At 44.5% G+C, this 15,172-nt stretch overlaps 1 protein-coding gene across 6 annotated transcripts in view; it reads right to left on the bottom strand.

Annotated features, from left to right (window-relative positions):
* The window catches only part of rimbp2b (RIMS binding protein 2b), an 83,873-nt gene that overhangs the window by 25,668 nt on the left and 43,033 nt on the right, over positions 1-15,172 (bottom strand). For 3 of the 6 annotated variants that reach the window (XM_017468795.3, XM_017468796.3, XM_017468799.3), the window contains exons 1-9: positions 13,690-13,773; positions 11,507-11,611; positions 8,396-8,446; positions 7,855-7,875; positions 3,276-3,474; positions 1,576-1,751; positions 947-1,026; positions 714-823; positions 1-537 (exon numbers count right to left, since the gene is read on the bottom strand). The exon at positions 1-537 is cut by the window's left edge and continues 387 nt beyond it. In XM_017468795.3, the coding sequence (XP_017324284.2) occupies positions 1-537; positions 714-823; positions 947-1,026; positions 1,576-1,751; positions 3,276-3,474; positions 7,855-7,875; positions 8,396-8,446; positions 11,507-11,608 (1,276 nt within the window). In that variant the 5' untranslated portion in view covers positions 11,609-11,611; positions 13,690-13,773. Of the gene's footprint in view, positions 538-713; positions 824-946; positions 1,027-1,575; positions 1,752-3,275; positions 3,475-7,854; positions 7,876-8,395; positions 8,447-11,506; positions 11,612-13,689; positions 13,807-15,172 lie in introns of those variants that run through there. The other 3 variants (XM_047155382.2, XM_017468802.3, XM_017468801.3) reach the window with 3 other exon arrangements.

The following is a 15,172-nucleotide window of genomic DNA, read 5'->3' as shown; positions in this document are numbered from 1 at the left end:
TCTCCACTAGAAACTTGGTGCGAGCACTGCACGGCACGCTGGCACGCACTTCCTGGTCCACGAGCACGTTGTAGCCGCTGATGGATCCCCAGCCGGGTGGCACCAGAGGAGAGTCCCAGCTCACGATCAGACTCTTCGCAAGCTGTTTGATGAGGGACAGGCGCCGCGGGTAAGGCACTACGTCTTCTCCGACTTCATCCACGCTCATATCCAGCATGGCCGTGCCCGAGCTCGTGCCACACGGCGCCAGGGGCTCGTTGGCCAAGCCAGAACCCATGACGCCCAGCTCGATGCCCATTCCCATGCTGCTAACGCCGCTGCTGCTGCTCGTCCCCGTGCCGGTGCAGGAACTCAGGGCCTCCAGTTTCTCCGAGAGCAGCGTATTGAGCGTGCTCACTGCTGACGCCGGGCTGCTGCTGTGGTTGAAGGTGAAGTTGAGGTAGGACGGTTCTTTCGAGGACGAGGTGAAGTCATCTTCATGGATGAAGTCCACGAAGTTGGAAGGGACGAGGCCCTGCTGGCCGTCCAGCAGCTCCCCTGATGAAAGCAGAAACGATTATGTTACGAATATATAATCAAAATCAAACACATTTCTATTTTCTATTTTTTGGATGTGAATTGTCCAACACAGTTCATGTGACAGAACAAGCTCAAGGTCTACATATATCGACTTTTTAACGAATCACAGAGTTCTCTGTTCGAGCTACACACACCTTCGTAGAAGCCGTCTTCGTCCATGGTCCCGTAAACGTAAAGGTACTTCCCGGCCACCAGGGGGAGCTCAGCCTCAGGATGCTCATTAGGGCCATCGTACGGATTATAACTGAAGACGAAAGTCATTCGTTAGATATTAAATTCACACGAATTTATGGCTCCACATGTTTTTTAGGGTACATGAAGCACTGAACCTGACCAGTGCTGGCGCTGAAGCCGAGAGAGTACTCACTTGTAGCGGGCGACGCACAGCCGGACCTTCGTCGAGTACCTGGGCTTGGCGCGAGGAGACAGGTTCAGCTCTCTCTCCATCTGGAAATAGAGGGTGGACTTTTCGAATCTGTCTGCTAGACATCCATATCTGAACTGCATTGCGATTTCTATGTTACGAGACGTTTAATAACTTTTTTTTTTTTTTCCAGTATTCCATGTGCACGGTCATTAATATGCAGTATGAAGTGTGCAGTGTGGATGACGAAGCATGGCGTTCGAGGAGGCCAGTAACTCCAGCAGGACACACTCTGAACAGACAGATTGGATATTTCACACCCTCAACTCTTATTCCACACACACACACACACACACACACACAACTAAACCGTGTTATTAACTGGGCTCATACTGCGGCTGGGATCATTATCAGTGGGCCGTTTTCAGTACGTGAACCCGATGCACCCCAGCCATTAAAGCCGCAATAACAAACTGTTATTTACATTAAGGTACATAACGCACACTGTGAAGATTTAGTAGCTTGCTTGTAATCGGAACAAAGTCGAAATAATGGGATTAGCCCAATCGCAAGCGTCTAACGGCTGTCTGATTGATCGGTTTATTGACTGGCACGTCGACGGGTCGACTCACAGCAGCAGTGAAGATCGGTCGGACCTCGGAGAGACAGGTTCGCCGGGGGCTGGAGGGCGTGCTCCGGGACAGGAAGCTGGGCTTGACGGAAAGCAGCTCCGCCTTCTCTCCCGCGCTCATCTGCAGAGGTCGAATGAACTCCGAGATCACAGACTTGCTCAAGGAGCCGTCACTGCCTACACGACACATGACACACAATACACATCCCATGATACTAAAACGGTTATTTAAGAGAAAAGAAACACTCAACTACTATTATTTAACGTCCACAAAAAACCAGTTAGCTCGGGTTATCGCTTACGTCGCGGGAGCTATAAACAGTCGCTCCGTTCGCCGGGCTCTCTTTACGTTTGTTTGTCAAAGCGGACAGTGAACTCCTCCGTTCTGAAGACCTTCCAGACATTGACACTGGAGACTCCTTCCAAAAATGCTAAAGAAGCACCTCGTCACTGATGAAATCGCAGTAGAAACGCGTCCGTGTGGCGTGTCTACCACGCAAGAACGTCCACCTAATGCGAGTGGAACAAGTGCCAGAGGTGCAGGTATAGAAATTTATCATCAACAGCTCCTGACCAGTCGAACTCGCTCAACAGCGCTGCGGTATAAATCACGTTAACAGCCGGTTGGACGCTCGAGAGCGGCAAGACGTCCGCAAGGTCCGGTAATTATATTACACACCTTTCTCTTCCACCGAACACACAGTCTATTCGCAGCTCCATCTATCTTCACAGCTAATCATCCATGCATCTGATCCATCTCCAGCCAGAGGTCAGCTCGAGCGTCACACGTGATCCCAGCATGCACAGGGACGTAATAACCGCAGGGTTCTGACATGGGAGCGCGGGTGTTGTCTGATTGATGGCTTCATTACTTGCGTGTAGACTCCATTTCCATATTTTTTTTTTTTTTTTTTTTGCCCAGCGCAGCGACACACACCTGCTGCCACGTGCGTCCTCACGTCCCGAACAGACGAAGTTCAACACCGTCTTCCAAATCCGTCAAAATAAAATGTCCTTTTCTTTCAATCATGGCAGTTTGGTGTATAGACGACGCAAAGTGTCGCTACCGCGTAAACAGTCTCGCTAATCCCTAATTTCTTAGCGATTCCCCCATTGCTAGGTAAATGTTGATATTCCCGACAGCTCCGTCTTGTTTTCGGTGTTACTCTACCTTTACATTGTCCAGTAAGAACAAATATACCGTCTATCTACACTATACAAAGCATTAACAGTCATTAGCTAGCTTACGCTTAGTGTCCATATTTCCTAGTTTCTTAGCAACAGTTGCTAGTGTCTCGTCATTTTAACCACTTGAACAAAATACGCGTGTTCTGTGGTTCACCCTGCCGTGTTTTTTTTTTCTTTTTCCGTTTAGTTTGAATGCGCGACAATGTAATCAAATTCAAATCAAATTCCTAGCTATTTATTCTATTTACCTAGAGATTATGATCTCTTTAAAGTCCCCGCGAAATCAAAAATTGACGTTTCGTGGCTTTTGGTGTGAACGTTTCAGCCGTAAGTCCATCTATAAGCTAGTGTTATGTCCTCATAATGATAGGATCGTGTCGAATGTCCTCGCAATCAGCCAGTCCTCACAAAAACAAACAAAATTCATCTTCTTGTCAAATGATTTCCTTTTGGTTATGGTTAAGTTTATGCGTGTGCATAGTACTGTGCATTTTGTGTATGTGTGTTACACACCCTTGCCCAGGCCGTTGAGGAGCGAGCAAAGCGAAGGTGTTTTGCTGGGTGAGTCGGGCGAGTCTCCTCCCGTCAGATGTCCGGAGCCGAGCAGGTCCAACTTCCCGGCCTGTACCCTGAAGCGCTCCAACTCTTTCGACAGCATGTTAAACTGCTCGCTCTGAGCCCGACATCGCTCCTCCAACTCCCTCACCTTCGCCTGAGCGGAAAAACAGACGGAAGAAACAGAACAAGCGACAGAGACAGATAAGGAGAGTGAGCGATATAGAGAGAGCGACAGATAAGGCAGAAAAGGGGGTGACGGAGACAGAAAAAGAGAATTAATTGCGGTAAAATTTACATCGCTAAACCATGCAGAACTGATATAAAGTGCTCGTGGGAAAACGGCGAACTCCGTCTCGTCAGAATTTCCCCTCGGAAACGCAGGGACGCCCGACATCGCGGTCAAAACGGTCATGATTTTTTTTTTCTTTTCTAAAAGAACCACGGAAACGCGTTCAGATCGGACGTCGTGAGTCCGAGTGGAATATACAGTGGATCTAAAAAGTCATCTGTCATCATAAAACCAACATAAAGCATGTCAGAACTATTTCTACCACTTTATTGTAAAGGTTTACCCTATTAATTATGGTGCAAAACAATAACAATAATTTTACCAACCTGTCACATTTAAGCTCATGTTCAATACTAATAATTACACACCTGCCATCCATTAAAGTGACTGATTAAACCCACATAAAGTACAGCTGGTCCAATGGGATTTTCCTGACATCTTGGTGACATCCAGCTGGAAAAGCCACGGGCCGAAAAGAGTTTAAAAAGCAGGTACTGGATCTCATTGGTGAAAATATCAATCAGCAGAGGGTTAAAAAAAAAATTTCAAGGGATTGGATGTACCACGGAACACGATATTCAACAAGTGGAGAAAATACGGCACGGCAGGGACACTACTAAGAACAGGACGTCCCTGTAAAATTGATGAGAAGTTCAGGAGAAAACTGGTCAGCGAGGCTGCCAAGAGGCCTACAGCAACATGAAAAGAATTGCAGCAACTTCTGACGAGTACTGTTTGCTCCCTACACGTGACAGGAATCTCCCGAATTGTTCATATCTCTGGGCTATGGGGTAGGGTGGCAAGACAGAAGCCTTTTTTAACCGACAAAATAACAAAATAAAAACATCATCCAATCTCCCAAAACCATGTGGAATAATGTGTTATGGTCTGATAAGACCAAAGTTGAGCTTTCTGGCCATAATACTAAAAGATATGTTTGGCACAAATGAACACAGCGCTTCATCAAAAGATCCCCATCGCCATGGGGAAGCATGGTGGTGGCAGCATCATACCTTGAGGCTGTTTTTCTTCAGCTGGAACTGGAAATCATGGTGAATCGCTCCTAATACCAGTTTGGCACAAAATTTTAAGGCTTCTACTAAAACATTTCAGATGGAGAGGAATTTCATCTTTCGGCATGAATACCACCCAAAGCAGAACCTCCAGATCATCAAAGCAATGGCTTCACTAAAACAAGTTCAAGTCCAGACCTCAATCCAATCAAAGATCTGTGGGGTGACCTGAAGAGCGCTAACCAGCCAATCTAACACGGTTACAATGTTTTTACAAGGAAGAATGGCAAGACGCGCCAAACTGACCGACTCTTTAACCAAAAAGACTGGACGCTGTAATAAAATCTAAAGGTGCGTCAACTAAAGTACCAGTTCAGGGGTGTGAACACTTACGCAACCGGGTTATTGTACATTTTTTTTCCACCCCCCGTAAAATGATTCTTATTGTTGTGCACTTTAATTAATAGATAAAGGTTAGAAAAAAATTGTACATCACAAAAACCTGCCATTTTAACAGGGGTGTGTAGACTTTTTAGATCCAGTGTATATAAAGGGCCGCGACTTTACTTCCTAATGTAAGGAACGAATGAAGAGTGCTTTTAAAAATGAACCGAAGGACATGTATTTTTCATCCGTTTATAGTTGCATTTCATGTTATGGAATGTCCACGAAGCAGGTTAAGTCCCTGCGTATCACCGATGTCACCGCCGCTAGCACGCTAGCGAGAACAGACGCATGTTTCAACGTCCATACATGTTCAATAAACATCTCTTTACAGAAAACGTCGTCATATCGGGTTTTCCTTTGTTAAATCACAGCCCCTACGATTCGGAACTACAGTCGGAGCTGCTGTGATAGAAAATGAATCCACACCTTCTGACCAATCAGAATGAAGAACCGACCAGCACTGTGGTGTAACTGTAAGGTTCAACAACCAAGAAACATCACGTGCTCTAATCATCACGTTTACGGCGACGGCGTGCGGCATGGGCGACGCACGGGCGTCGAACATCCGTGGAAGTCAGTCGAGGGTTGATTAGAAGCCGTGTCTCAAGTCACATACTACGTGACGTAACACTTTCGAGTTGCTTTGCGTTTTGGTTCTATTCAAAAATAAAAGCAGTAGCTGTACTTTTGCTTGTACGTGAAGGAACCTGTGATGTAAGCAACCGTGTCGGATCGGACATGTCGGATCGACAGTGTCGGACATGCCGGTTCCGGTGGTTTCCGTGGTGCATGATGTGACATGTTAATACAGAGACAAATCCTGGCATAATCTGTATAAGGAAAAACATCTAGAGGAGCAAGTATGTGATTCAAGACATGGCTATGAAAGAGGAGTGCGTGCTTAGCATTTTGCTCCCAACACGATTCTCTTATCCGAGTCTCATGGGACAGGTTCTAGTGTTTGTGGTATTGCTAAAAAGCCGAGCACGACGATGGGGGCGCATGCAACAGCCGTAAATGAGCAGAGGGTCAGGTAGTGAGCGCGGCTTGGGACACTTTCCTCTCGGGTCATCTCCGGAAGACGTTGACTAGAAACCGGTCCCTTAGTATGAAGCTTAGCATTTCTGATCATTCGGCTTCCTGTTAAGACTTTTCACCCTGTTGATTTTCCTCTGTCCAAGGTCATTTTCGCTACGCGTTCTCGTTTGACTGACGCATTTATCCAAAGCCCTTATAACGCCCTTGTCATTTTCTACTGAGCAGAGTCATGGTCAAACACTCCATGGACTTATTAGTCCTTTCACTGAGACGTAGTGTCATAAATCCAACCAGAAGTCACCGCTGGACCCCCGGACTGAAGTACAGGTACTGATATTTCGTGTCTGTTATTTAAACAGTAACAGTATTTCCAGCGTTTCGCAGCTGCTACATTTCTAACGTTGAGCTCATTTACGAAGACTCGTTTCTCCGACCGTAGTTACATCGGCAACGTTCGAGAAAATCAGTGTTGTGCAAATTTCCCCTCCGCTCCAAATCTAGCCGATCTGACCGGCCAAGACGTCTGCTTTATCAGTCTGTACACACCAAAATCTTCCCAGGCCTGATTCAAACAACACCGGCACGTTATCTAATCTCATTTCCAAACACCAGATTTGGTCAAATAACAGGGAGAGTTTGTATTTTTATATTTACGTTCAAATGGGGATCGAAAAGGCTGAGACCGTATTGAAAGCTCTTTCATTTATAAATGAGCACAACGAATTCCATTATTATTATTATTATTATTTTTCTTAATTTAACAAAGTTTTACACAAATTTATGGAGTCTGGAGTAAACACTCGTTTACTGTTCACTAACAATATAATTGTCGCTAAAACTATTTGTATTCAATTGGGAAGAAAAAAAACAACGACCCGGAAGCGTTTTCTCTAATGCGCTCGGACTTTTGGACGCCATTGTTTTAGCATCCGAATCACTACAATTCCACCAACAAACTTTAGGAGGTTGGACGAGGGGGCGGAGTTATACCGGACCGTGTGCTGAGGAAAAATATGTTGTATAGCTATAAAATAGCTATTGGTCAGAGAAGTAGAGAGTCGATTTTGGGGTGAGGCAGACTGTGCTGTATTAGTCTCGAAGCTTGAATGGAAAAGTGAAGAAAGATACGCTGAACACACAACATCGAGCATGCCTTGGCTGATTGGCTAAATCTGGAACAACAGGGGTGGCACAACAACCGATCGTTTTGCAAATTAAATGATCTGAATTATAAAAATTTTTTTTTTAAAAATCCAAGCTATCTCGATCCAAGCTAACGTTGCTAATGAATTTATCTCCAGCAAAGAAAATATCGAGATAAATGATAGAGTTTTGAATTACTGCTTGAGAGAACCCATCGAGTCCGTTACAGCCACGTCTGATTGGCTCGTTATGACACGCTCATTACTGAAAGGTTGTTAGTTTTCTACCGGTGCACTGCAGTCATCATGGGAAGGCGGGTGTTAGGTATTAGGATTTCGACTAGGTGAAATCTTTTCTTAATAAACATAACCAAATAAATAGAATTATTACACACACACACAAAAAAAACAAAAAAACAAAACAAAACGAAACATCCCACAGATGAACGTAGCTCGTTTCAAGCTGCTCTCCATCTTGGGCCAGAGGACAAAGAACGATCACGACAGGCTACGCTACATGAACACATTCCCGGGACGGAAACAGGGTGGGGGAAGGGGGAGGGGTTATGGGAGAACACGTTGAGGAAAAAATAACTGGCCAATACCTGCATGCTGTCCAAGTGATTCTGTATATGCAAAAAAAGACCAATAACACAGTGACAAGAGATGTGAGAAAAACCAAATCACTCTTGCAAACAGTCTGAATCATTTTTTTTTTTTTTTTTTTTTTTTTTTTTTTAAAAAACAACAACCCAGAAATCATGCAAAGTCTTTTGAAACCTGAGCGTGAACGTGTGCGGTGGAAATTAGGCAGAGGAATTAAATTAGAGCCACCAAAGCGTACAAATCATTCCTGCACGTATTTCCGAAGAGGCAATATCGCGTCTAGAGAAATGTCTGGCTGCACAAAAAGACAGACGGACTCTCTTTTCATAACCGGAGCTTAGACTCATATCGGGTAGCGAGGAAGGGCCACTGATATGAGTCATCGTGCATATGAAATGAAAATGATGCATGGTCTATCCAATTACAAGCTGAGCTGAAAAGAGACAAAAGCTCACATGCATCAAACACACACACACACACACACACACACACACACACACACACACACACACACACACACACACACGCTTTTATACTCACTTCTAACAAATGGACGGCGCCTTCATGTTCCTTCTTTGCCTCAACCTGAGCCTGGAGTCACGAAAATCGAAGATTAGACAATATGCATTAAAAGGAATTCAAATTAGATACGGATTAAAACGCCTGTCAAGTCTAAGAAGGGCTCGGGATAGAGTTTGGGTCTAATCTGTTTCTTAGGATGTAGAAAAGACGGTGGGATTTGGTGAAAAATCGACTAATATTGGCACCCTTGGTAGATATGAGCAAAGAAGGTTGGGACAAGTTTACATGCATTACTACCTTATTATTTTCTGTACATAGCATCTTCTTCATAGAATATACTCTAGTGTTCCGTTCCAACGATTCTGCTGTCTATGTAAATATAAAATACATCATCTCGACTCTAGGATTTATCTCTAAACTAAAGAAGCACACACCAGACACGCCTTGGCTGACGTAATTGCCGTAAATGGAAAACTCTGTCCCTTTGGCTGGGATCGTTGGCGTTGGTCTCATAGCGGTGCGACAGGTTTGGGTGTCGAGTTTTGTTTGTTGCTCGTGTCTACCTGTGTGCGTTTGCGACTGTGTGCCCGAGTCCCGCTGTCTTGCTGTTTCTTGGCAATTGTACGAGTCCGCTGCTTTCATGAACATGACAGACAGTGTGTCAAACGTTCCATCGCACACTTCACACATCATCACATCTCATCTCTGAGCAATTTAATCAGCGTGCTGAGACACTGCAGCTCTCGACATTTAAATCAGGTGGAAATAAATGCACGAATACAGCTCTCCTCTCTTATAGCACTCCCGGGTCAGGTTACACCGTCACTGGTTTAATCAGTGGGTTAACACAGTATGTAGGCTATTATGGGGAGGCTGTGGCTCAGGTGGTAGAGCGGGTTGTCCATTAATCGTAGGGTTGGCGGTTCGATTCATGACTCCACATGACTCCACATGACTCCACATGACTCCACATGACTCCACATGACTCCACATGACTCCACATGACTCCACATGACTCCACATGACTCCACATGACTCCACATGACTCCACATGACTCCACATGACTCCACATGACTCCACATGACTCCACATGACTCCACATGACTCCACATGACTCCACATGACTCCACATGCCAAAGTGTCCTTTGGCCATTTACCATATCGGTCACCTATTCAATGACTTAAGCTTGCTGACCATTCCTAATATGGTCAATGTTTCCCGCTATGGTTAAACTGTTTCCATGGTAGTTAATTAGTCCCACCTGGTGCTCGTTAACCCAGATTTCCGACAAACGTTTTTCAACGAACCCACGCGTACGACATGTTCAGACCCAAGCGGCGTATTCAACCGGACACTTCTCTGTTACAAAAGCACTGACACCGGAATCTTCTTCCATAAATCTTCAAATCAACCCTCTCAAGGCTTAGACGTCGTTCTTTGTTAAAATAATTTACGCCATTTATGTGGCGTGTCTGCCGTACGAGTCCTCTTACCATAGAAACAATAACGATTATCACAGAACGGGCGCGTTAATATAAACCCGTGATTTGCCCTACTGTCAGAGCTGCTGTTACGGAAATCTAATTAACAGCTTCTGACCAATCAGAATTCAGGAACTGAACAGCGCTCCGGCGTAAAGACGTAACATGCTGACTCGGTTTGGTCTTTATGTGTCGTGTGTTATTTTCTTCACCGCGTTTTCTTAACGCTACAATACAGTGGTGTTGATCTCAATAAAGTAATGAACTCTACTGTAGACCCTACTGTAGCTAGAAATCCCATTTCCATTTACGTCCCTGTTCCTTATTCTGAGTGTGTGTTTGCAGAGGTCGAACCCTATCTCACATGCCCTGTGCTGAGCCGAGGCTATTTTCAGCTACAAGCAATAGCTCCTGGGAGCGCTTCTGAGATGTGTGTAACTACTGCATATTTGTTCCGCGATATTCGTCCTGAATCCAAATGAGACCTGGCGGATACGAGTAAGGTCACGACTTCTGTTTCCCAGCAAAAAAATAGGCACAAAAACACATCCTGGCTGCAGGTTCGTGAGACTTGTAGTAAGATTGTGATCACGGATAGTACTGAAGTGATCATCAGTGGTGACGTCGCAGTTCTTTTCCTACACACTGTGGAATGTACCAATGATGGACTATAGCGGTGGATGATATAGAAAAATTCTTCCAGTAGCTTGATAAGGAAAGGTTAAGCGGTAGCATTAATTATGGCACAAGAGATCAGACACCAGTAGATTTGACCACTTGAATCGGACTGGTTGAAAATGGGAGGAACCAAAGAACTTGTGGGAACTTGTGGGACTTTCAGACCCCGATGGCGAACCAATCACATGTAGTAATAACAGTTAAAAAAGCATAACTGAAGAAGCTGAAGCGTGGAACGTGACCGGAGCGTCAACTTTCCCGGGCCAAGGTCTCATTTGACATCCTGTGGGCGATAACTTTTCTCAGATTTGGGAGATCTTTCACCAAAATCCTAGTAATTTGACGGTGCGGTTCGTGGAAACGAGGTTGTCTTATCAGGTGAGAGGCAGGACGCGAGTGCGAAAGCCAGGGGTTGAAACACAGGCAGGCAAAGTTAAACAAGGATAATCCACGATCGATATCAAAACGCGGGCGAAAGTCGAAAAGCAGAACGGACGAGGAAACGACAAGACAAGGTTTGGAAATATTCAATACACAAAACGCATGGTAAGACTTCGCGAGGATGCACTGAAATCACAGGGTATAGGTAGACAAACGAAACACAGAACAGGTCAGCACAGTCGGGTAACAAACCCATGACAGGGTGGTTCGGAGACAGGATTAGGACGGATCTTAAAATAAACAAGAGGACATTGTGTGTTCCATGACATTAGTGCTCCAGTCACCAATGGTATCAATGGTTTCAGCCAATCAGATTCTGTTTAATTCCTCTTTCTCTTGCTGATGTTTCTTTAACTTCCTGTAGCCCTTGCCAAGTGATATACGTTATACAGTTTCAGTTTGTCACAAATGTATCTGCTGTCAAGATTTAGACACATGTCCTCAGCATGGTCTGTGTCACAAAGCTGCTTAACTGCTTAACCCAAAACAGTTCCCACCCTCCGGTGCGGCGACCTCTGACCTCTCACCTTCTGCAGAAGGTCGATCTCCTGCTGCTTGGCACTGAGGACGGCCAGGGCCTGTTCATGTTCCAACTCTAACTGCTGCCGCCTCTCAGCAGCCTCGCGCATATGCTGCAGGACAGAGAGAGAGAGAGAGAGAGAGAGAGAGAGAGAGAGAGAGAGAGAGAGAGAGAGAGAGAGAGATGTCAGCAGGAGGACGAGAATCACAGATTAGGGGAACAATGAGAAAAAGATGAACAAACACAGAAAGAATGATGGGTATAAAAACGGAGATGGGGGCAGGTGACAGAGAAGACAAATAGTTCTCTCTCTTAGTGAGTCAATGATGATGAAGTGATTCTTAACCCACACACTAAGAGCATTTCCAGCCCTCCTGGAATGCCAGCAGAATCATCTCCAAACGCCTGTGACGGTATCTCCATCATCCCATCTACATCTGCCACTTAAACCTGTTCGTTTTCGCACACTCATCCGTCTCTCCGCATTCCACGAGAGTGGCGGAGAAGATGCTCGGACTCTCTTCCGAGCGCTCTATCTTAACCAGGATCGCTGTCCGATGTTTATTACAACCTCCTGAGTCGAATTAGAGTGTGATTCATGACTAAAAAAAACATTACACTCTCAGGGCTAGACTCGCTGGGAACAGTCTGCCCCTCCACCCCTCAAAGTGATTAAGGCTAATAAGTATCTCACCAAAACGCTTCATATACTTTATACATGATAATATATAATGAAGTATATACACTTCATATATTTTTTTTGTGAAACAGCAAGGAAAGTCCGTATTTAAGCCTTTTGGTATAACTTCTGGCTCGGTGTCCAAGATGGCTGCCCTTACAACATCATAGTGTTTAACTACAGTACATGGGGATGCTTTGCTCATGCTTATAGATTTCGGGCGAGACCTCTGTTACGTTCGAGCTCCACTGGCCTTTGGAAAAAAAAATTCTAAATGAGTTGATAAAAAAGAATCATATTCTTCTTCTTCTTCTGATTATTATTATTATTATTATTATTATTGTGTATTTATGGTATACTTCTCATACATGAATTAAAAACTATTAAAAGTAATGTAACCTGATCCACAAGCGCAAGAAGATAATAAAAGTACACAGGCACGCAATAAATAAAAGAAATATTACTAATTATGCAACTAATAATAATAATAATAATAAATTAAATTTAAAAACAAAACAAAAAAAAACAATCCAAAGAATTTTAAAATAATAAAATAAAAATAGAATAAAAATTACAAAAGAGAGGAGTACGTTCGGTTGAATGCCTTATTTATTTATTTATTTATTTATTTATTTATTTATTTATTTATTAATATACGATTCCTTAATAAACGCATGGAGCTGTGATTTAAAGCTTAGACCAGGGACGTCTGGAATAATACTTAATGATGCTATCGCCAGATGTGAAGTGCAGTAGGTGGAATTTTTCGGTACAAATATACTGCACACTCTTACACACCTAAAGGGTTATTTGTGCCATGAGGAACAATGGATCAGATCGTATCATATCCGATCACAGTACAAAGTGAACAACCCTTAACTATGGAGGAAAAAAAAAAAACCCAAACAAACCCTAAAGTAGATTCTATTTCACATCAACGCATTCAACACAATAACAAAAGACAAATCTTTTTCTTTCTTTTTTTTTTCTTTTTTTCGAACGGCAGTGGTTATTTCGGTGATATAAACTGACAGCGCGATGCAAATGAAATGTTCAGCTGAAAGATAATGATTGGAGATCAGAAGACTAATCAGCGTCAGGGAAGTGGCCTCTCACCGAGTGGCCCTTAAGCTCACCTAAGGTGTATTTGGAGCATAAATTACATCCATAATGGATGAGCCGTCAGTCTGAAGGGTCTCCTATGGTTAAGTGTGTATAATTTTTGCTCAAGCTCATGACTTCGAGCCAGACTGTTAGGATCTGGAACGTTCCGGGAGCTGGCACTACTGTCTGAGCTGCTGATATACAAAACTAATCAACACCTTCCGACCAATCAGAATCAAGAATCCAACAGTGGTAAGCAGGAGAATAAAGCAGCTCAGAACACATCGGAGTGACGGTCGCTCTGGATGATCGCATGTACAGTCTAAGCTAGAGCGTACGGTACGGCGGCTGATCGCCGAGCCGTCCCGCGGACGCCGAGGAGTCGGTACGGAGAGGACGGTTCTTACCTTCAGCACCTGCTCTAGGTTCTCCAGCTTGCCTTGGAGCTGAGTCCTCTCCCACAGAGCACAATCTCTCTCCACAGTCACTGCACACAGAGCCTCCCACAGGCGCTCATACTTCACCTGCCGAGACAGAGAGAGAGGGAGGGAGAGAGAGAGGGAGAGAGAGAGAGAGAGAGAACGAGAGACGGAGAAAGACAAAGATATAGAAGGGGAGAGAAAAAGAGTGTGTGTGAGAGAGAAGAGATAGAAAGAGAGGGAAAAAGAGAGAGGGCGGAGCAAGGGAGACACAAAGATAGACGGAGAAAGAGAGAAACAAAGATAGACAGAAACCAGAGACAAGAGTTACGGAGACAGACAGATAGAGAGGGAGATAGAGAGATAGACAGAGAGAGAGAGAGAATGAGAGACAGAGACATAGAGGGGGAGAGAAAAAGAGTGTGTGTGAGAGAGAAGAGAGAGAGAGAGAGAAAACGAGAGACAGAGAAAGACAAAGATATAGAGGGGGAGAGAAAAATGTGTGTGTGTGAGAGAGAAGAGATGGAAAGAGAGGGAAAAAGAGAGAGGGGGAGCAAGAGCGAGAGAGAGAGAAACAAAGATAGACAGAAAGCAGAGACAAGAAATACAGAGACAGACAGATAGAGAGGGAGATCGATAGATAGACAGACAGACAGACAGAGAGAGAGAGAGAATGAGAGACAGAGAGAGACAGAGACATAGAGGGGGAGAGAAAAATGTGTGTGTGTGAGAGAGAGAAGAGACAGAAAGAGAGGAAGAAAGAGAGGGAAGCAGAGAGAGAGAGAGAGAGAGAGAGAGAACGAGAGACAGAGATAGACAAAGATATAGAGGGGGAGAGAAAAATGTGTGTGTGTGAGAGAGAGAAGAGATAGAAAGAGAGGAAGAAAGAGAGGGAAGCAGAGAGAGAGAGAGAGAGAGAGAGAAAACGAGAGACAGAGAAAGACAAAGATATAGAGGGGGAGAGAAAAATGTGTGTGTGTGTGAGAGAGAGAGAAGAGATAGAAAGAGCGGAAAAAAGAGAGGGGAACAGAAAGAGAGAGAGAGAGTGCGAGTGAGTGAGAGAGAGAGAGAGAGAGAGAGAGAAACCAAAAAAGGAGATAGAGAGACAGAGGGGGGGGGATAAAGAGAGAGAGAGAGGGATAAAAAGAATGTGTGTGAGAGAAAAGAGACAGAAAGACAGGGAAATAGAAAGAGAGAGAGAGAGGGGGGGGGGAACGAAAAACAGAGAGAGACAGACAAAGAGAAAGAGACAGACAGAAAGACAGGGAAACAGAAAGAGAGAGAGAGAGACATAGAGATAGATAAAGAGAGAGAGAGAGAGAGAGAGAGAGAGAGAGAGGATAAAGGTGGGGGTTAATATTGCTCAAATTGCCCCTTTTCCTGCTCGTCACTCTCTCCTTCCACTAAATCGCTCTCTGGACTCGGACACAGCAGTGGCATTTCCCTCGTGTCGAGAGGTGACAGAGGGGGA

Source organism: Ictalurus punctatus, chromosome 5, assembly GCF_001660625.3.
Source record: "Ictalurus punctatus breed USDA103 chromosome 5, Coco_2.0, whole genome shotgun sequence".
NCBI lineage: Eukaryota > Metazoa > Chordata > Actinopteri > Siluriformes > Ictaluridae > Ictalurus > Ictalurus punctatus.
Note: the sequence above shows the minus strand (reverse complement) of the source record. Positions and strands in the feature narration are given on the sequence as shown.